General features: G+C 40.6%; 1 protein-coding gene and 1 long non-coding RNA gene across 3 annotated transcripts; one reads left to right on the top strand and one right to left on the bottom strand.

Moving 5' to 3' along the window:
* Positions 1-2,874: 2,874 nt before the first annotated feature.
* On the bottom strand, positions 2,875-11,892 carry RPS27L (ribosomal protein S27 like). 2 transcript variants are annotated; one of them, XM_067534752.1, is made up of 4 exons: positions 11,680-11,892; positions 10,193-10,301; positions 4,631-4,741; positions 2,875-3,072 (listed from the first exon to the last, which is right to left on the bottom strand). In XM_067534752.1, the coding sequence occupies exons 1-4, from the start codon at positions 11,683-11,685 to the stop codon at positions 3,044-3,046; spliced, it is 255 nt and encodes an 84-aa protein (XP_067390853.1). In that variant the 5' UTR covers positions 11,686-11,892; the 3' UTR covers positions 2,875-3,043. The 2 variants fall into 2 exon arrangements, with proteins under 2 accessions (XP_067390853.1, XP_067390854.1); XM_067534753.1 differs by lacking the exon at positions 11,680-11,892 and adding an exon at positions 11,071-11,089.
* A 1,279-nt stretch (positions 11,893-13,171) lies between these two features.
* On the top strand, positions 13,172-23,070 carry LOC137144441 (uncharacterized). The gene is made up of 3 exons (XR_010917403.1): positions 13,172-13,291; positions 19,719-19,799; positions 22,419-23,070. It is a non-coding gene; the product is annotated as an uncharacterized lncRNA (long non-coding RNA).
* Positions 23,071-23,169: the final 99 nt, after the last annotated feature.

The raw sequence follows: 23,169 nt of genomic DNA, 5'->3' as shown, positions 1-23,169 counted from the left end.
TTTTTTAAAAATGTTTTTTTTTTAAATCACCAGATATTGAGGAGAAAAATGCTCATGGAAACTGAGGAGTAATGAGAAGCGTTATGACCTTTATGTATTGTCACAAAATCAGTTAATATAATTTTTCACCTAAATCTTTAACATTGATAGAAAAATATCTTTAGTATAAAAACAATGAAGATTAAGATTGTAAACTTGTAACATTTTAATTGGAACATTTTCATAATCTTGAGTATCTAGTGACCTGATAAATGTTGTACAACAGCAGAAGTCAGTACTGTACAAACAGAATATGAATTTTTCCCTGGATCGCTTAGTTCTTGCAGGGCTCATGAACAGATGACAGAATACGAGCCATGAAATGCAGAAACACTAAAAGATAATACTTCTATTCTAACATGCTGTAACTTTATTTTTTCTTTGTCATATAAATACTCTGGAAATAGTGATCTTTGTCTAATGGTTCTTAAAAGTAAGGGATTTTTGGTTGTGGAGAGGGGGTTTAGGAAAAACAAATTCACTGTCCATTGTACTGGATTAGATAAAGATCTAATGTAACATGTACATACCCCAAGCATGTTGCTAAGACTACTGCAGAGTATACAGCATTATTGATAGGAAACACCACAATGTAGTATTTGAAATGGGTATGAAAGCAAGATTCATAGCAAGAAGTACATTTTAGGAATGAAAGCTACTAGTGAGAACATAATTTTACTAGAGCGCACGTAGCAATTGCAGACTCTTTCTACATTGAGAAAGAACATACTTTCACATACTTACCCCCTCATTGCAAAGGTGATTGTTTACATCTCATTTAAGCTACTGCCAACAGCCAGGATTAGACAGAATGTGACAAGATGGGTCATTGCTGCTATTCTAGTTTGGCAATGCTTAATTATTCCATGTTTTCTTAAAATCTTGAATGTGGAAGGGGTCCTGTCAATGCAGCAGATTGAGTATCAAACCCTGGTTTCAGTTTGTGCTCTGATCTAGCAAGAATTGAGTGTCCTGGGCATAACAGCATTTACTGCTACTTTTACAGGTTTTGTAATGTCTTATTTGCCACATTAGCATTTCTAACAGCCTGTGGGCAGTGTTTAGCCAACCTAGGGCAATTTGAGTGATATATCAAATGTGACTTGCGTTACTTTGCTCTTAAGTCTTCCTGTGTTTGTCATGATATCTTAATATGCTTTAAAGTTAGTCGATCACTATAGAACTATTCCCTATTATACCAAATGACACAAGCCACTTTGCACCTTTAAGAAAAACTCATGCGTACTAAGGATTTTTGAACAGAAGAGATGGACTCTAAAAGAAAAAGAAAAAGCAAGAATGAATTCTTAAAGTGCAGTAAAACATCTCACAAACTGATGCGAATATAGTATCGAGCATTTTTTTTTTATTGATTTGAAGCTTGACATCTTGCTCTTACCACAGAAGAATATAGTTTTAAATTGGGAAAGAAACAAAATTTCCAACAGCCAAATGACAAGACGACATACAGTAGAACCTCATAGTTACAAACACCTCAGAAATCAAGGTCGTCCGTAACTCTGAACAAAACGTTATGGTGGTTCTTTCAAAATTTACAACTGAACATAAAACTTAATACAGCTTTGAAACTTTACTATGCATCTTATTTTAAATGAAACTAGCACAGAAACATTCCTTACCTTGTCAAATCTTTTTTTAAAACTTCCCTGTTTGTAGTAGTTTACATTTAACATAATACTGTACTGTTTTTGCTTATTTTGTGTCTGCTGATGCCTGTTGTATACATCCAGTTCCAAACGAGGTGTGTGGTTGGTCATTTCATAACTGAGGTTCTACTGTACTTATGCAATTTTGAAAAAAGGTTCTATTTACATATAAATCAAGACATTATTATAAAATTATTCTTAAGATACAGATTTAAGAATATATTGTCTACATGGCTAACCATGTAAAGAAATAACTGACTTGTGAATTCTAGGAGTATTCCATGGCAATTTACAAAGAGATGCAATCTTTTAAAACCAAAAGCACCCATTTTTTTTCTTACTCAGGTGAGCTGGTTAATTGTTATGCATAATATCTTTTCAGAACTTAACTGAAAATTCTAATTCATGGTCTTGTAATGGGATGAAACCTATTTAATAGCGATTTAAAAGATTTAAAAAGCATTATACCAAAATAGTTTCTTTTCTAGATTAACTCTGCCACTGAGTGGAACTAACTTTTTTAATTGATTTATTCATTTTCTTGTGACGTGATGCCATTAATAGCTCTCTAATAGTTTGCTATCTAATAGGTATTTGTTCATATGCCATATCCCCTATGCATACAAAATGCTTTTTAGTTTTCCTCTGGAAAAGTGTTTGCTTTATGCTCAAATCAAGTCTAATGCCAGAATGTCAACCGCTTATTTGAATTAGAATGGAAGCAGTAGGGGAGGGAAAGAGCCATGCTTTGCAAAATAATCCATCAGTCAGTACTCTGCTAGTTTATACTTGAGAAACAGTAGATGAGGGAGACTGCCAATGCATCCTACAGTAAGTTTATATGACGATAGCAATGCTGATTCCACTGGGTTGAAATTATTTTATAAACCCATCGAGCAGTTTTAACCCCATGTATCACAACAGTGGCAAAAAATACCTTAATGCTTAAATATAGGAAATGTATTCCTACAGCAGTCTCCATTTGCAAGTGCACCAGCACTTGCCTTTCATTTCCATAGCTGATGTAGCAGTGGCGATTGGTCAGTTTATAATTAACAAAACAAAGGGTGCAGCAAATCTTAGGTTCTGATTCTTGTGTGGAATGGCATCACCCATTCAGAATACAGTAATAAAAAGCTATAAAAATAGAGCTCAATTACCCATAGACTTTCAGGAAAAATCTGCACATTAAGACGTTTTATTGGGAAAAAAATAAAATAAAAAGACCATCAGATAACTGCTGGTGTTGCTTACAAAATCGAACTATTAACTTGTTAGATTGACATTTTTATACAGATAAGGCTTCCAGAAGCATGTCATGTTGGCAAAGGGAACATTCAGTGTTGCTTTCTTCTAAATGAGCAACCTGTAAACAAATCACATAAAAATATCAAACTGGGATAGTCCTTACTTTTTTTTTTTTATAGGGAACAATCATGAGAACACGCTATTGCCCTGGCCACTTCTGTAGCTGAATTTATATGAAAAATGGGTTTAATTTATTTTTTCTTTACTGGACATTCAAGTGAAAAATTAGCATTTCAGATCAGGCCTAATCTGATTATTATAATGGCTAAGGTTAAGATTCTGGCACAGGTATATTTAGTAAAAGTCAGGGACAGGTCGCAGACAAACAATTAATGGAAGCCCATGACCTGTCCCTAACTTTTATTAAAAATACACGGTGGTAGGAAGTGGGATTAATAGTGGGATCACTGCTTCAGAGGGCAATTGGGGGCTGCTGCTCCGGCACGGAGCTGGCCACCACTGGGGCAGTCCCACTGTTGCTCTGGTGGCAGGGGTTGACCCACGCCTCCTCCCCCGCAGTGCTTCAGCCCCGGGGCTGACAACTGCTCCAGCCCTGCCCCTGCAGAAGTCCCAGAAGTCCTGGAAAGTCCACATCTGTGACAGAATCGTACCCTTAATAATGACATAGCTATGTTTTACATCTGTTTGCAATGAGAGGACTTTGACTTTGCCATCAAAAGCTTTGCATCTTTTTAAAGGCAGAACTCTGGCTTCCTCCTCCAGTGGCAAACATCCTAAATTACGGTGACTTTTCTGGAAAGGGTGGGTTGTGCTATAGCTTGATCTGGCCGCATCCTTATTCCAGGCCCCCCATCCTCCTGTGAACTCTTCTGTGAATATATACATATGCATAGTTGTTGGCCTGTTTACCTTTGAAAAGTATAGCCCAGAAATCAACTTTGAATGCATTTTTTCTGAAACGAAATCAAATATATAACCATCTGGTTTTTATAAACCACCTATCATATCCTATGCATTTTGCTTCTCTTTAATAGTAATGAGTTAAACACTGGTTCTACACCAGTTATCTATGCAAACAGAGCAGCCATTGCTCAACTAGTTTGACAAAAACAAATTTTATTCACAGGGAATGTTAGTCGAGGAATCTTGCAGACCTTATGGGGGGAGGGCAAGCAGAGACTGTTTTAATCGGACAGCAATACCGCACCACATTGTTAACAGTGAATGTGTGACCAAAGGACTTAAAACTCATAACTTTTGGGCTCAGAAGTAAATGAACTGCACTATAAACTTTGGCCATATGCTTTCCATTACTGTTAATCTAAAAGGAATTACAACGCAAAGTAGAGGGAATCATTAAAGCTTGTTCAGAGTGTTTAATTTATATTTGATAAATACTGGTATAGTTGCACAGCCCTTATATGATACGAAAGAATGAGCTGCAGATACAGTTGCAATCCTGCTCCCAGTTTACCAGAAATCAACACTTCTCAAAATACACACACATTTCTGAGGGATTTGAAGAATGTTATTCATTTTCACTCTTTGGTTTTTAAACCACAGAGAAAATATAACCTTTAGCACTTTGCAAGTATATTAATGGATAGCCTTCAAAAGCAATAAAACTGGTTTGATTATTAAACATACTCCCTTACCTTCTGTAAGCCTGGCCTTTCCTCCTGTAGGCTGGCACAACACAGTTGAACACCCAACACACAGAACCACTGTCTGAGCATGGCTGAACACTGTGGTGATCTTGTAGCATCCTAAAAGAGAATATTGGTAGACCCAATATATTAAAGTGACCCAGGTTAAATATTTATAGAGACATAGCAAAGACAGCATCTATTTGGCTAACAGCCTTTCTCCAACAAAAAGCTGGCAACTGCAAGATCCTAGACATTTAAAAGCGCCTGATATTAGCAGTTGGGCATTGCCTGCAACAATACAAGTTACTCTACAGCAGTGTTTCTCAATTGGTGTTCCGCGGAACCCCAGGGTTCCGCGAGCAGCTGTTCGCCGCCACCGCCGATCAGCTGTTCTCCCCGCTGCCAAAAAAGGGAAGATGTCCCGGATTTTTCGGCGGACGATATCGTCGACATTTTTTTTGGCCCCATATGTAAAAATACTGTTAAGAGTTTGGGGGGTTCCGCAATTATTTATCGAGTTCAAAAGGGTTCCGTGGCCAAATTTAATTGAGAAACACTGCTCTACAGTGATAGATAACTGTTTTACTGAATCAAGTCTCTGAAGCTTTGTCTACACTATCAAGTTAATTTTGCACTATTATGTCTCTGAATAGGATTAGATATGACTTATTAAAATGACAAGAGCTAGTTTACATTAGTACTTCTATCATTGGTACCAGCAGTGCATTTGCATCAATGGAAGATTAACAAAAGTACATCTAAAAGCCTTTCCTGAATTACAGGCTTAGCAGCTCATTGCCAAAACTGGTTCAAAACTTAGCATGGACATTTTATTTATTTATTTTACACAGACATCATACAGAACATCAGACTAATATGTTCAGTAATTTAAATCTTTTCAGCTACTAAGCTTTTTTGGAAAAAAACACTACAGTAAACTAAACAGGGCTATTAAAATTGAAAAATTATATATAATTTCTGAAAAAGTATAACCAAATATTATGTAGTGTTTATAGTTCTATATACCTAATTCACTCCCATAATGGCAAGTTTTATTTAGTGTGATTGAACATTGGTGGCAAGAATTAATCTATTTTACATTGTCAACAAGTCAAATAAGGGCATTGTACTCTATTCTGACACGTTTATTCATGTTAAATAACTCTGCTGCCAAAGTTGACTGTTTTTAATTAAAATTGTTTTATAAAAAGGCCCATTATTCAATGTAAGAGTTGTCATGCACAAGACCACATTTACACAGAGTTGAGGTAGCACTTGTTCTGTAACTCTGATACAAGTCTGAAACCCAATCTCCAGAGTTAGCTCTGGCAAGGCATTCATGAACTTTTCCCAGTCCTCAGTGAAGCTATTCAGTGGCCGTTACCTTCCCAGGGACAACAGACTGTAAGAGGAGACCCTTGTCCTAAATTTGAAATGGTTAAATCGGAATGATGGCCTCAAGTTTGTGAAAGAAAACACAGTAACTAGTTATGAGATAGGAATCTTGAACATCCACCTGAAGTTACCCTCTCTCTACATGCTGTTAGCAATCCAAACATCAGAAAAACCTAGGATTCTTCCTTGGAGAATTTCACCTAAAACACTTTGCTGTTTCCTTCAGCTCAACATTCCTGTCAAAAGTCTTCATAAACCTAGCAACGCAGTAGCAACAGCCCAATGGAGGAAGTGGACTGGTGTTCTTATCTTTCTTGGAGAACTGTTTTCTCTGAAGAAAATCCAGACAGCAGTTCAACAAATGCTGGAATGCTTCACCACACTTGGGACTTCTGTACAAGTAGGATTAAAGCTTCTTTTTGCATCAGGATTTGACACGTTTCAGAGTCTATCTAAAAACTGCTGAAGGACAGTGTCTTTATCTCCAGACAGAATAGTGAACATCAAACTATTTGTTGGTGCTAGTCACAGTGAAGCTGCGCTGTGGTCTTCCTACTATCCTGCCTTGAGGTCTTGCCCTGTACTCTCTGACAGAATTGAGTTCTATGGCTATTTCTTATCTTCAGGAGAAGAATGTTACCTTCTGCACACTGCCAGAGGTGGGGAAGACACCTATGAGCATAACAGTGTTGCTACAATTGCTGCATTGCTAGATAAAGGTGGTTTCTATGTCATATTCCATATAATCAGTGACGTGCTAACCTGTAATGCCTCCACTCAACTCCAGAGCACAGCAGAGGAAGCATCAGCCTATTTTGCGGATAACCGCTCAGGTACATCCAAGAACTGAGGGTCATAAGTAAGACTGATTAAACGCTGTCCACCTCACTCAGAATTCAACCCTTTTTCATATGAAATTATGGAGGCACTGAAGGTAAAAGTGTGAGCCCGCACATGCATTTTTCTTGCTGCTGGAAGCCAGCCAAAACTCCCTGGATCTTCCAATAGGATTGTCTAGGCCTTTTGTGAAGAGAACATCCACCCTGAAACTAACAATCCAGCTAATGCGGAAGAAACCATCTCTTCATGCAGCTGATCTTACCAATCACCATCCAGCCCGGCACAGCTGTCACCAGCAACACCTGAAGTTTGCCATTGTCCTTGACTCTTTCAGAGCACAGGGAAAGAGGTTATGCTAATAGATCTAGCCTTAGACAATGAGCAGACACCGATGTTCATACAACACAGTTTCTCAGTAACGCTGGTACACTGGTTCAGGTTGCTGCTCTCCTTTTTGAGACCAACTCGGTAAGTGAAAGTGCACTGATCTGGTTCCAGACCTTCCCCCTACAGCCTGCTCCAGGACTGTGATTGTTAGCTGGACAACAGCCTTAAGAGCTCTCAGCACTACGGTTCTGCAAACTTCCTATCTGCTCCACAGTCTTTTCCACATGGGTTAAGCAGCTGAGATAACGGGGGCATTTTTAGTGACACCCACTGAGGATGACTCGTTTGTTTGAAATTTTGTAATTCATTACAGCTAGATGCCATAGTGACATACCAATTAATATATCACTACTAAAATGTTGCAAAATACTTATACTGCATTTTACATATACATAAAACACTATCTGACTAAAGAGCTTACACTTTAAGATGCACACAATGATTCAGGACAACCATTCAGGCAGAAGCTGATGTAGGAACTACTGAGGAGCAGGGATTGAAGAAGTAGGGTTTCTTTTGGGAGCGAGGAGGTCTTAGTTGATGACAAACTGTATAGTAGATACACGTACTACAGGAGTAGGTGTCAGCACAGATGCTGCTTGGGGGCACTGGTCTCATATAAGGTGCAGACTGATAAAGCAAATTAGAAGGCATCAGTATAACAGACCATAGTTCTGCAAAGGGGATGTTGATTGCCTTCAGAGACTCCTTGACAGGGAAGTCGGTATTAGTCAGACGTGTGGCCCCAAGTGGAGGCCAACTGGAGTATTCATGGGTCAGAGTAGTCTCCTCTTCCCTTATCCAGAGAAATGTCCTTGCTTTAAATGGAAGCATTTGCGTGTAAACCCTATCACATAGCTACTGATCTAACTTGCGGTGGAGTCTTCCAAGGGGAGTGAAACCTCTAATATATGTTCTGGACTTGTGACCCATGATGGACACCTCACTGTAGACTTGTTCACATCCTCTTTGAATGCCAATCTTGCCTGTTATTACAAGTGTTACTGTGACCCACAGGTGATTCAAGTGAACCTTTGCAATCTCAATGAATGCGTTTCCCCTGGTTCCCACTGTTCATAAGACTGTCTGCAAGGTGAATACCATGTGTTCTCTGGAGGTTGGGGGCCATTTTATTTGCGCTGTGAAGACATGTTGGGAGCAGAAAAGAGGACATGCCTTGATGGAAGACATTTGCAAAAAGGCAGTTTGGTTATTCTTGTACCAGGTATTACAGGCTTGACGCTCATGCGTATAGCAATAGAGTGCTGAGGATAGTTGCACTGAGTAATCTCTTCTTTTTGTGAGGGACTGCTAGAGGTCAAGATTCTGAACTGCAGAAATTAGAAGTTTAACTTGTAAATGATTTTCCCCTGTAGTGTCAATGGATTTTAGCCTTGTTTTAAAGAAAACAGACTGCATACTACAGCAGATCTTTTGCATCTCTAACTTCCATAAGATTGATAAAATGTCATACAACGTTAGAAATCAGTCTCAGGATCACTCCTCTCACATTTGAGTAAATGTCACTGCTCAGTGTTTGTTAATGCGCTCCCTACTTGAGGGCTACAGGAACTTCATCTGTAAAGTTTGAAAGAAACACAACAGGACCTCCAGTCCTTGACACTTGTCACTGTAACTCATCTAACAAAAGTGAATAATCTAATAGTTCCAAACTAGTTTACACACTTTTTCTGCATTTCAGTTAAAGTTTTTAAATGGATCATGGTAAATATACAACAAACTAGCCACAGGAATTTGAACAAGTTTAATTTTTGCAGATAAGTGGATTTTTTTAAATTATGCATGTATATCTAAATCATTTCTTCAGTTAGACAGTCTATCTCATCATTAGATGGAAAACTTTGTTTTAGCAGCTTGAACATCCAACAAACTACTCTAAGACAGTGCAGTTATAAAAAGCAAACTAGGAACACTAAAAGCATCAGCCAATGTTATGTTACAGGATACTGATTATTTTTGTTGTAACACTAATGTTTGTACTGATCTACACTGTTGTACCATCAAACATTTCCGTTAGTGATGCAATTTTATACTTAAATCTTTATTATTTATGCTGCAGAATTGCCTAGAAGCCACATTGTGCTATGGCCTACACAATCCCTACGTGTGGATGTAGTTATACTGAGATTAAAAGGTGCTTATATTGGTATAGCATACTTGTAAATGTATTAGAATAAATTATACCAATATAACTAAGTCCACACAAGAGGTTGTGCCGATTAGTTATATTAGTTTCTAAACAGATGTAGTTAAAGTGATAAAAAATGTGTGCAGAAAAACCCTGACTAGAACACGACCTTCACTTCAGTTGAATGTCAGTCTGTTTCTTAATGGCAACATGGAGGAGAAAATGGTTTCCTTGTAGCTTCTTTATTCTGTAATAAAAAGAGCTTGGTATGTGTTCTTCTACCTAGCCCAGACTTTTTCTGCTTGGTCTTTGTTAGCTACCAATATTGAACATCCCTGCTTCTGGTGGTGGACTAGTTTGAGCAGAAAACCAGAGGAATTCTAGCAACTGACTGAGAGAAGGGAAGGGATTTTTATTCACTATTTAGAAGTAAGTTTTGTGTGGCTTTTTTTTTTTTTTTAATTTTAAACCATTCATTTCACTGAAACTTTTAATATGCATTTGGGAGAAAATCTAACACCCTGCAGGGTAAGAGATTTCCCAAGTCAGTCCTCTGGCAAAAACAAAGTGAAACCCTGATATTTCTAATATAAAAATCAAGCAGAAGCATTCTGAAAATAAAATCAGACTCTTTTTACTGGAGCACAGAAAGTTGAACCATTTTTCTTTTTACAGCACATGTTTGCACCACAATTAGGAATGATTATATTTCATGGATCTTTCATTATCAGTCTTCACTGCAAATAGGTTTAATTATTGGTCTACATAATGAAAGTGTAAAGCTCTTAAATATTTACCTGGACACTTTACATCCATAAAGTAGGAATTTGGACTCTGCACCAGTCGTTTCTTTTTGTGCTTTCTCTTCTCCTCCTCCAGAGATGGATGCACGATGTCTCTATCCAACTAAATTTAATAGCAAAAAAGAGTTAGTCATGGTAGCATTGGATGGTAAACACTGCTCAGTCCAGTTACAGTAGTCAGATGGGAGATTTCCTATTGACTTTATGATGTTTTATTCCTAATTAGTATATGCATATTAATTCACAAATTCTTGTGCATTAAAACTAAACCACAACATATACAATAATTTCTGTTAGAAGCGGCTATAATGCCACCCTTACCTTTGGACACGTCTTATTATAATGTTATACAACATGTGCTATATTAGGACTGGCACTATTCATTGTTACCAATGCAATGTCTCAATTTGCCACTCTGGACTAAAAAACTAATGAAATGAAGAAAATTGACAATGATTTCTGGATAGTTTAATTGAGTGAAAGGGATTTACAGTTCTACAATCAATCTTAGTTCCTAAAATTAATGTGAAGGCAGGCAGGCATGCTGCCGTCACTGAAAAGGATAAATGTGTTGCTGGAAGAGACATTTTTACAAAAACAAAACAGGAATGCCTGGACGAATAAAGCAGCTAAAGCCATGCATCCTAGAACTGGTTGTTGATTAAAGAAAACTAAGACTCCGGTCCCTGCACTAGCTCCAGGTAGCTGGACTGAAGCCACTAGGCCAAGCCCCATACCCTGTGACTGATTGTTCCTTGAACTGCTCTGCAGCCCTGCGGCTGCCCTCGTAATTCAGGCTATCACACCAAATGAGAACCGTCCCCAAGTGCAAACGTGTCCTCCAACAGCAGAAATGTGACAGTGGGGCCTACGTGGTCCAGAGGGGGCCCAATCCTGCGCTCCTGGACTGGCTAAACTCCGGCTTCACTGTAGCAGGATGGATCAGCTGTAGCACCCGCACCCCTCCGCCCTGCAATCCCAGTGTGAGGGCAGAGCTGGTCCGCTCCGCACTCGAGCGAAGGGGAGAAGGAGGCGGGCCCCTGGCGCTCCCAGCCCCCTCTGGCCAGCCGCAGGGCTGCTAGAGTGTGAGACTCCAACGTGAGAGGCCCGTGACCCGCACCTCCCGGGAGCAGACAACGGACACCGAGCGCGCCTCGCTAACGTCTTCCAACCCCGCTCCCCCCGCCACGGGTGCCACGCGAGACCCCCCCCCACCATGTCACGAGAGGGCGTTGCTCCCTCCCACGCGCCCGTTAGTGTCACGTGGCTGCGCCCCCTCCCCAGAGCCTGGCCCGGTCCCCAGCGCGCGGGCAGGACAATTCCCCTCTCCCCCCCCCAAGTCACGAGGGAAGCGTTGCCCGTCAGCGGCCCGCACGGCAGAGCCCCCGCCCGCAGCCGGCTCCCCCACACAGGCCAGGGCTGAGGAGGCGGGAGGCCCGAGTCACCCCAGGGCCACAAACACAGTGTAAACAACAACTCACAGGCATGTTGTTGGCCGGACAGCGACTCCTTCGTGTCGGGCTACGGCAGCGAATCAGGGACAGAGGTTCATAGCCCGACTTCCGCTTCCGGCGAGCGGCGCGAGAGGAGGGTGGTTGGCGGTTGCGGGACGTTACTTTCCTCTACGGTCTGCGCGTGACGGCGCCGCTCTCAGCCCATCCCCCACGGCCTCCCTCGGCGATCCTTCGCCTCGCCCGGGAGCTACGGGCACCCGGCGGGGGACGGGGGAGGTTCTTCTCCCGGCTTCCCCGCGTGAGTCCTGCTGCCGCCTGCCTTGCGCCGGGAATGGGACGTGCCGGCCCGAGCCCGGCCTGCAGCTGCCCCAGAGAGGACGGAGGTGGGCACGGCCTCTGGTCCTACCGCGGGCGCCCTGCACGGGGACCGCAGGGGCAGGGCTCGCGGCCTCAGACACAGCCCGATCCTGAGGCGGCCCTAGGCCCTCGCTCGCCCCTCACGCTCGGCTCCGGCGCTGGTGGCTGCTCCTGCGGAGACCCCAGAGCCCAGCACCCGCCAGTGGTGACCAGGCCAGCCCCCCCTTCCCGCCCCCGACTCTGGCCATCCGCACAGAAACGCGGGGCCTGTGGATCACATCCTTGTCAGGCTCCGGTTTCTAGCTTTCCCATGGAGGTGCCTGCCTCCAGTACCCCAGGAACGGATGGGAAATCTCGTGTGTGCCTCTCCTCACATTGGATGAATCGGAGAATTCTTCTGTATTAACACAAAATATAGAGCCCAGTTGTACTTTATTGGTTGCCTTTCTGGGGTGCCCAAGAAAACCTGAAACAAAAACATAATAATATTAATATGAGGTACATTGCTTTGCTCACCCATTCTCTGCTCCTACTCAATGGCTGTCATTAGGCCCCAAGTACCCGGCTTTCATCCACCTCCCCCATTGTTCTCCATGCACTTGTATATGTTTATGATGCTCCTATGTTTCTCATTTCTACCTCTGCATCTGACGAAGTGAGCTGAAGCTCACGAAAGCTTATGCCAGCTAAAATTAAATGTGTTAGTCTTTAAAGTGCCACAGAACTCTCGTTGTTTTAACAAAAATAATATTCCTCAATGTTGGAAACAGCGATTTTACTTCCCAGACAAAGAAATTTTTGCTTATTCTTTTGGGTTGCCAACCTTGTATTTCAAAAATAAAGGGCTGTTGTCTTAGCACCCCTACTTCATCTTTCCTTGTGATATTATCATTATTATTATTATTTATTATTATTAATAATAAGTGGTACTCATCTAAATTCACCAAGGGTATTTTTGCTGCTTTTTGCAGCGCCCAGTAACACCCGATCTTGTTGTACAGAGATGAAAAAAATAAGGGACTGTTGGCAACTGAATGGCAATGAAAATCAGGAAGAATACTCGTTTCATTTGAAACCACAGAGAGAATTTTAGGTGGCCAGAATGTAATTGTTCAAAGTAGAATTTCAGCAGGCCACAGATATTAAAAGATGTTTTTTTTAGAAAGCATCATGGTATCTAAAGCGTGAGGGCGGTCAAGACCTCAGTTTTCCTGGTCATATTGCAGATGGCATCTCTAGGAGCACAGTGCTCCCTAAATCCTGGTCTGCACTGCTAGAAAAGGTAAATTATTTTATTTGTTTTTATTTTAGTAGTCATATATGTTATGGTAAAAAATAAATTAATAAAACCAGACCCATGAGGAGTGAGATGTAGCTGACAGCTGGAATGAAAAGGTAATTAAGGAATTTCTTTAGTTGATATAGGAAAAAAGAGTATCAACTTAAATAACAGAAATAATTTAATTAATGAATACTACTGGATTTGATTGGAACAAACTGAGTGCAGCATGTAAAAGTGTAATTCACTAAAAGTCCAGGAAGTGGCACAAATAGACCTTACAAGAGCTGCATAGTATGAAAAGTCTTCAAGAAAAATAGAATTTTTACACAGTCCACCCCTTTTTTGAAGAGGTGTCATGGAATGTCAATCTATCTTTTCAGTGTCCCTGTCCCTAATTTCCAGTATCTTTAGAAGCACTTCAAAATCAATCAATAAATAAATGCCACCCTTTGCAAAAGGTGTTTAAAGGAAAGATATTTAAAATAGTTTAACAGAACTGAGGGGGAATGCAACATGCACCCTCTGTGAAATACTTCATCAGCAAGAACTTTATTAGTTGTATTATAGGTTATCATCTAAACTATATGATTCCATTTAAAATAACTATATACTATAGTTTATTACTATCCTCACATTTGTTGCAGTCTAGCAAAGAGCATTGTTTGGATTTGAAAGATTTGCTTTAGTTCACCTTTAAATGTTTTTATTTTGTTTAATTGCTAGAGTTCAAAGGATTGTTCTTTTCCTGTAAGAGACGATAACATCTCTGTCCTAAAGCAGGGAGCTGAATTATCTGCTCTTTTTTCAGTGTTTTAGGGGTTTGTGATGTGAGGGGATAAATGAAGAATGAGTTTTCACTATTATTCATCTTTTAAACAAATGCTGATCTCAAAGGTGTGATGGCAACTACAATTCTGCTACAGTACAAAAAATTTGAGACATAGTCAAAATATCTCTTTTACCAAAAAAACCCTTCACATTATTTTGCAGGAAGTGTCCTAGGACCCTGTAGTGTTTCTGACCATTATATAGGTTTTCTGCTTTTAACAGTTTCTTCTCCAGGGCACACAAATTGCAATGTGAAACAATAGTATTAAGCTGACAGTGTCGCTTAATGATCTGATATGTTGATGCTAGGGTCATTTTAAAAATTATTGTATAATTTTCAGATTAAAGCATTTATAATACAAATTGTATTGTAAGTGCTTTAATCTGAAAAGACTCCACTAACACTTTGCTCTGTTTACTGTCTTACAAGTTATCAGTACAGACCAGCTGATTCTAATTCTTTCTTTGTAACTCTTTCCTCTCCCTTCCAGTCTTTTGCCTTCAAATGTATCCTATTTAACTGTAGATTGAAAATAAAAACTTAATAAACCAGTTGGTTCTGTTCCTGGAGGAGGATTATAAAATCCTTCGGCCAAGACAATACCTTCATTATATAGAACACAGCAAAGAAAGACAAAGCATTTGAAATATCACCCTCCTTTTCCCTTCCTACACTATCATTCCCTTATAATTTTTCTCCTGCTAGGACACTCTAGTGCCTTATGAAGATTTTTAGTCAGAATTTATGTTACAAATAGAGGTTTTTAGGGAAGGAGAGGCACAGGTGCATGAGCCAAAAGGAGGATGTATTTTCAGTCAGCAGCATGGTTGATCTGGTTCTCTATTTTTGGTTTATTTGGAGCTTCATTTCATAGTGCTGGCTGGATACTATATGAAAGTGTGACAGTGCCTGCCACTGTCAGATCAATGCTTACAATGTCTCCATACTGTGCATCCCCTGAAGAGCAAAGATTGCAACTCTAAATTAAACAAAAGAAAATATAAGTTTATTTTGTTACAGAATAAGAACAAGAAATGAAAGATGTTAAACATCAACTGTATAAAAGAATAACTATTGAAAGATTCCTGAAGGTGGACTGGAAACATCAAGGCCCAGTATAATAGCAGTTATGTTTTGAAAAATGTGACTGAAAACTTCTTGCTGTCTGACAGCTGAAGTTAAACCTCTCTAAACACATGCCTCATGGTGTCCTTTTGCTGTACCATCCCTTTTTGCATGGAATATTTCTCTCTTGCAGGTTGCAAAGCAGAACTTGAGTATCCTGCCTACCCCGTTTCCACGCAGTTCTGCTTCATTCACTGCCTTCTGCAGCTAGGGCTGGGATATTTTTCTGGGATTTGCTCCCTAGTGTTGTCAGAGTACATGTTGTATTTTGTAGCATATTCTTGATGTTATACACAGATTACAATATTGTTTTTCCTAGGCTTCGTCTACATTACAGGATTAGGACCACATAAAATAGCTTATGTTGACCTAATTATGTCAGTGTCTACACTAGAAAACTGCTTCTGCCAAAGTAAGTAACCTGCTGTACTGAGGCCTCGTCTACACTAGAGAGTTTTGTCAACAAAACAATCCTGGCATACACACTGCAATGACCCTTTTGTCGACAAAACTGCCCTGTTTTGTCAACAGAATAAAACCACCTAGACGAGAGACATAGAGCCTTTTTCAGCAAAACTTTTGTGAAAAACACGCATGTAGACACTGCCCTTAAGTTATATTGCTAAAAATATCCTCGTGATTATCCCAGCATACCATCATGAGTGCATCTCTGGTAAGCTGTTTGAGTTCGGCTTCCCTGCAGCCGTCTGCCTCCGCCCTTCCCCTTTCAAAGCCCCAGGAAGTTTTCAAGTTAACTCATCCTGGAGAGCTCACTCCATAGCATAGTCCTGCCTGCCTGCCACTTAATTGTGGCCTGGGTCCAGTGACTCCGCCCCCTTAAGGGGGAGGGGCCTTTAGCAGTGGGCGGGCTCCCACCTGCTTTTTAATATTTTTAATATTAATTTTTTAATATTCTAATATTTTTTTAATATTCTAAACTACAGGGATGGGGTGTAACTCCTGATGTGCCATGCAGAGTCAGGGACAGAGGTATGGGTTGTGTCCCTCTCCCCGCTCCTGAGGGTGCACCGGACCTGTCTCTGCTGAGGGGGGTTGAGGGAATGGGGGATGACAGCTATGAGCTGTCTGTGTAGCAGCTTCTGCCTTGTGGTTGGTTGCTTCCAGCTGCTGCTTTCTGAAGTTAGAGACAGGATGAGTGCAGACACACTCACTGTCCACAACACACACTGTCTGTTTGTCTGTCTGACATGCACACACACTCATTCACTCACTCTCCCCGCTTCTGTGGGCTTCTTGTGTTTGTGTTCAGCAGTGTCAGCTTGGCTGACAGCAGTTTAAAAGCAGTTGTCAAACTAGTAGGATGCCCATTGAATGATGGGATTCAGAAACCTTCATCATGTGACACTGTGCCTGTCCCGTGAGGCATTGCAAACCCTTCCCAAAGCACCCTGCGTGCAGTTGCACAGTGGGATAGCTACCCACAGTGCACTGCTCCCTTTGTCGACAAAAGTGCTGATAGTGTGACTGCACTCCAGACAGGAGACAGTGAAGACACTCAACAGCGATTTAATTACAGTGGTGGCTGTATGCCGGCAAAACTTTTGTCTACAAAACTTTCTAGTGTAGACAAGGCCTGACATAACTCCATCTCCACAAGAGGTGTAGTGCTTATGTCGGTGTAACTAGGGCGACACAGTGTCCATACACAAGACACTGTGTTACTTACATCAGGTGTAGGATGTCATTCTTGTCAGTTTCCACTGCCTGTGGTTCAGAGGAGCAGGGCTGGGCTCACAGCTGGAGCTGTGAAACTGACAAGAATGCTGTGAAATTGAGCCCACACAGCTGCCCCTCCCAGCTGTCAGCCAGGTGCCTGGCTCATAGCTGGAGCCTCCATCTCTGGGTGACAGCTCCAGCTGTGAGCTCCTCCCCCTCTAAGCCAAAGGCAGCTGTGAAACTGCAAGAATGTCATTTTCACTGCTGGTAGACTCTATGCTGTGAAATTGAGCCTCACCAGCTTGCAGCTCAGGCTGTCACTCCAGAGCTGGTGGGGGGCTCCAGCTGTGATCTCCATGCTGCTGTCAGTGCCCCACAATGCCCCACTTCAGTTGGTGCAAGCGCTTCTGTTGAGGATGCAGACCACCAGCAGTAAGGGTACTGTGGACACCAACAACTGATTGAATTACTGCAGTGGCTGTAGGTCAACCTATTTTGTTGTGTAGACAAGCCCCTGGAAAGAGATACTGATTGACTAATCATAACACGAATTTACCATAATAATTTTAATTTTTAATGGTTTGTTCAGAAGAGGGAAATTTATACAGGCGTACCTACATTGATGTTACACCCAGGCAGATTTCTACACTCTAGACAGCTGTAAGTTAAATTAATACTGAAGTTCACTTAAATGGCATCTTTGATAAGACAGTGTTGGGCTTGGGGTCTTATCTGTATTACAAGTTGAAACAGTTTAAGAAAAATCTGGTTTTAGACTGATTGATTTTAAGTGGGGAGTGTGTGGACTCTCTTATATGGATTTTAACTTGACTTATATTGATTTAGCTTAAATTGGCCAGGAAATTAAGCAATCCATACAAAATTAGCATTGATTTTAACTAAATTGATATAACAGCACACCAAAGTTAGCACTGGTTTTAACTAAAGTTAGCACTGATTTAGTAGCACACATACAGGCAACTTGTAGTATAGATAAGATTAAAAGTAATGCTTTTCTTTCTTAGGATATGGGCAGATTGAAATGTGTGCGTATTTAATTAACTTGCTATTGCATTGCTAAATGAGTCCATGTAACACCTTCCTAGAGAAAGTTCTCTTAATATGCATATGAAAAGAGTTCACATTTGCTGGTCATTTGGGTAATGAAGAGCAGAGCTCTTCCTAAAGATCAAAAATTAAGAATTCAGATGGTATTTGCCAGTCAAGAAAGTACAAATGGGAATGAAAGTTGAATTAGAAGGCTGATGCATTACTCTCATAAGGATTTCAGGTCACTCATTTGAATATGTGCAGACCAATAAATATATTTTGTATTTTTTCCTCTGTATATAAAATGGTGTAATTTGATTTTATATATGTAAAGTTTTATATATTAGTGAGTATAAAAGGACTGTTTTGCTATGCACTTCTTTAATGCCTTCCAAGGATCCCCAGTGCTTTACAAACCATAGTTAAATCTTACGAAAGTTCTTTGAGGAGGGTAGGGACTAAATTAGTATCACTTCACCCCCAATGAGTTGTTGCCATCTCTTGGGTGGGACTTAGCAGCATCTGTTTAACAGTGCACAGTAACACTACAAAAAGAAGACATGGGTTAACTTAAAACTGTTATAATTAGATGATATAACCAGGGGAATTTAGTTTAAAGGTGAAACTGGCTAGGGTTAATATATGATTTGGGGTTAAGAAAGGCAGCATTACCATTCCTTCAACATATAAATCAACAATACAGCCACTCTTCTATTTTGATCCTGTGGAAGGGTAACCCTTTAGATGGTAACACAAATATGACACACAATATTAACTTCCTTGTGCCTCCCACCCTCTCTAAAAACAAAAGTCCCCCATTAGTAGATAGAAATATTTGTCAAACAGAAATAAAATTTTCTATTGATGCTCACATTTGTCTAGCATGTGATGTACAGCACATTTTAAAAAAACATTTATTGCTATAGCAAAGATTGGGTTTGATAGAGTGGAATTTTTATGGGGTAAATATCATGGTAGTTGTTAAGGCCTAACAGCCTTGACAATGTCCTTTCAAACACAGTTAAATAGCTTTGTAAAGAATACAGTTTGTACAGTGGCAATTTTTACATATTAAACAAAGGTAGAAAAAGTAAACATCAGTGAGTTTTCACATCTTGTTTTTAAGGTAATTTTTAAGTTGGTCGTTAAATAAACATGTCTTGCGAATCTAGCAAACTGGCACTTTTTCTATTCAGAACTGAGTACAGTATTGCAGAGCACCACAGTAATTAAAGAGGGAAGTGATTTGCATTATTTTTCTATAAAACTACTCGAGTAGCAGATGGTGAACACAAACGTGTTGCTCCAGAGACATATGAAAACCTATTTGTTCCATAAGCACCTCAATGACTTTCTTTGTTGCTGAACTAAGATGATGTGGTAGTCTTAAAAATGGCCCTAATTAGGCTATGTAGCCATTCAGGCCTCAGAAAATAAAATCAATGGAAAATGTTTCAGTGTTTAGTTTTTCATTAGTAGTTTCCCTTAATCTGATGGTTCATGCTAGTCTGAAATAATTAACCTATTCAGTTTTATTGCTTCAGTGCCAGATTAGGTAGTCGTCATTTATAATCTTAAATCTTATAATAAATAGCCTAACAGCCCATCTAATAAATACACACACTGCCCCACTACAACTGATATAGAAAGAAACTAAGCAACCGTTTTCCAGAACTCCAGTCTGAATAATGCTGAACATTGAGTATGAAAAAAATCTTGTTTTGTCCCATTGTCTTTGCTCTGCAGATGATACCCTGATCTCCCTGAGGTTCATCAGCCAAACAGACTGAGATTTCTGCTCAAATTGCTGACAGGATATCCAATTGTGTAGGTCACATAATGTTAAATCCTAATTTAGTAAATTAGAAGTTTGACTAGTTACTTCCAAGTTCTTGTTGAACCAGACTTCCAACTTGTAGAGAGTTTGAAATCCCATTTGTCATTTGATTTGTGTTTATAATGTGTAACTAGTACATCTTGCTCCCATGTCAGGAATATCACCATGCTGGGACCTTTATTTAACAAGAAAGGTTTGGAATCATGCCTCATTGCATTTGTTTTTTCAAGGCTTCTTATTCATGTATTTCATTTTTTGGAGCAGCTCCTGATTATATTTTGTCCAAATGCAGCAGTCCATATTCTTATAAGTGGCCAATTAATAGAATGTTGTGGCCCTGTTTTAAGATCCCTACATTAGTTCCCTATCACATTATAGTTTAATTTCAAAGAGTGATTAATTATGTCTGATGACCATGATGTAAGGTGATTTAATTATGTATGACTGAACTTTTAACACCATGCATCTCAAATTCTTTACTTAGTTCAGAGTCAGCAAGTCAAATAGCTTGTCCTAACATACATCTGTGAGAAAGGACCTTTAGCAATTATGGGCCAGGTCCTAGCCCCTCAATCCAGGTGCAGTTGGGACACTTGTCACACAGATCAGTCCTAGATTACCAGCTATGGAGGGTTAGTCCCATCCTGTCCCCTGACATTCCTGGACACTCCTCTACCCCCAAAGGGCTTGAGAATCTGTATGTGATGAGGGGTCATGGTTGCACATCATCCGCACAACCTCCCACCAATATTGTGGAAAGTTAGTACAGCTTAACTATTGAGAAGAATATCCTTTAAGAAGGGTACTAGGCACTGCTGCTTTCTCGGGTGGCCCTTGGAGCCATGGTTACAGGAAAGTGAGGGAGAACTCACAGGAGGTTGAACGGGAAACCTGGGGTCTTTAAGGCCAGACTCTTCTCCAGAAGAAGAGGGGAAGTTGGCAATCCCTAACTGAATAATTTAGAGCCAACTCCCCAAGACCATTTCCTGTAGGTATTCCCATGGGAAAGCACAATCTGCCCCAGTGATTTACCAGTTGTACAACTTCCTGTGTCTGTTCATTGGGCTCACTTTGTTACAGTTTTTAAAACTAAATTAAAACATTATGGCTGTCAGTTGTTTTTATATTTTCTTTATTTTGATAGAATCCTAGGACATCTTGTGAAAGACACTGTAGAAATGCATAATGATACTGACTCATTCCAGCACATTATAGGTACCAATCAGGGAAGAAAATACTAATATCTTAACAATACTTAAAAGACTTTTGGGAAAAAATCTATAAGTTACAATATTTTGGTCTCACTTTACATAGTTATATCACCATTTAATATGGCGAAGTGAAACGTGGTGCCAAAATTAAATCAGTTTTTGCCAGATCTCTTTTTGCAGCTTGCAAAATTTTATGTGCATATAACTGAAGTATTATGCCCTCATTTATTTGTGGGTGCAGCTTTCATCACTTGAACATCTAAATACCTGATTATGCCCACAAATTGAATTTAGATATTTAAATATCCAAGTGGCAGTTCTGGATGCAAAATTTACCCCAATACCTCACAGGATGAGGCCTATGTGGCAGTCAATTATCCAAGTGTCATTAAACTCAGGATTTGTGTGTCTTCATGTACAAACCTCATATCCCCGGGTTGTGTAATCAAAGCACTTATCTGAAAAGAACTAAGGTTAGTTGCTGACAAGTCATCATACTTATCTATGGTTTCAGAGATAGGTAGGCATTGAAATAACTGATAAACCCAAAGTTCTTAGTGCATATGTTTGATACTCTATATGTTGGCATCTCTATGGGATGCTTCATCTCAGAAGTGCAACTTCTACTCTGCATTTCCTGGGTTTCTAATTAAAAACAAAAAATTAACATTTATAAAGGTAATACACAAAACACTGATTTGTGCCTGAAACTTTGGCATCACCTTAAAAATGCTTTTTGTGGAAGATTGTTATTTACAGATAAAAACAAGTAGCTGGTGCAGTACTTTTTAAAGTTTATATACTGGCAGTTGGTGAAATATTGCTATACACAAATATATGCACAGCTATTTAATGCAGTATTGTTGTACTGTGTTAGGTTCATGAATAGCCAGTGTAATGTTTGTGTACAATGGAACTGTAGGTACATAGCCGATATTCAGGTGCTCTGATACCAGAGTGATGAGTGTTATAAAAATAAAACTAGATATTTGGTGCAGAATTGTTATTAGTCTATGTAGATATAATGTTTAACACCCAAACCAAATATACTTTATAAAAGGAAGCCATAGGTTCTATAAATAAATGTATGTATCTAAATATTCACCTAAACCACAAAGTCTGCAACTGGCTCACTTCTGCCACTGGATGCAAATAAAGAATTTTACATGATGAAATGGACGTGTGTTTGCAGAGTTCCATCACATGGTATTCAAAGATCCATTGTTAAGTCACTACCACCTGATAGATGTTTTGTGTCCATGTGAAATGTATTGCTGATACTTTGCATGGATCTAGTGATAAGGGATCCATATTCCTGGGAAAATCTTAGTTATAAGGTTTAGTAGGGAGATGAAGGCTTGAATGATCATGGAGACTGAACTCTTCCCATTTTCTTAGGTGGTACCCGGAACATTTGCAGCACAGGGTCACAACCACAGTCTATGCTACACTTATTCTAAGAACAGAGGGATAGCTTCTGTCTGCCCAGCTACCAACCAGTCCACGAACTTTCACCAAGGCTATTGCCGCTGACAGATCAGATCAACGGGACTGCTGGGGTTCCATGGCCCGGAGCAGACTCGATGTGTTGGAAGGAAACAGTCCACTCGAGGGAAGGGCAGAAACCCCACGTTCACCGTTCCTACCGTTTCCCCTGGTGGCCGTGCAGCGGCCCGGCAGAGTGACTGCCTCTGACTCCTGGGGGAAGATGTTTCAAGCTGATCCTTAGGCAGTGTCCTCTGGCAACTACGTAACAGTCACTACAACTAATCCAGTTCAGGAGTCAGGCGACATTCAATTGCAGGGCGCTTTCACCAGCCCAGAACCCTCAGCTCCAGGCTCTGCCCCGCCGCAGCCTTTGCCGCCAGACGCCTCCTTGCAGGAGCATCTCCCCGCCCCTCCCCGTGCTCGAGTTCTGGGACTACGCCGCCCTGCCGGGTCAGACTCTGCCCCGCGCCCAGGGTGGAAACGAATCCTTCCGGCCGGGCGGGGCGGGGCGGGGCTGGCCTAAGACTACATCCCCCAGGTCTCAGCGTCTCCGTGCGCACTTCCGGCGCGTAGTGATTAGCCAGGCGGCTTTGCTGGCGGTGATTGGTTGCCGGGTTTGGCGCGTCAGTGTTGTGGGCGGGGAGTGGCGGTGCAGTTCCCC

The sequence above is a fragment of the Emydura macquarii genome, unplaced genomic scaffold (genome assembly GCF_026122565.2).
Source record: "Emydura macquarii macquarii isolate MOO-44397 ecotype Brisbane River unplaced genomic scaffold, CSIRO-AGI_Emac_v2 contig_3451, whole genome shotgun sequence".
NCBI lineage: Eukaryota > Metazoa > Chordata > Testudines > Chelidae > Emydura > Emydura macquarii.
Note: the sequence above shows the minus strand (reverse complement) of the source record. Positions and strands in the feature narration are given on the sequence as shown.

What these genes read in the sequence shown, in the direction of transcription:
- RPS27L (XM_067534752.1), bottom strand. An exon ending in TATGGATGTAAAGTGTCCAG is followed by an intron (nt 4,742 to 10,192) that starts GTAAATATTTAA and finishes ATTCTCTTTTAG; the next exon opens with GATGCTACAAGATCACCACA. An exon ending in AAAGGCCAGGCTTACAGAAG is followed by an intron (nt 3,073 to 4,630) that starts GTAAGGGAGTAT and finishes ATTTGTTTACAG; the next exon opens with GTTGCTCATTTAGAAGAAAG.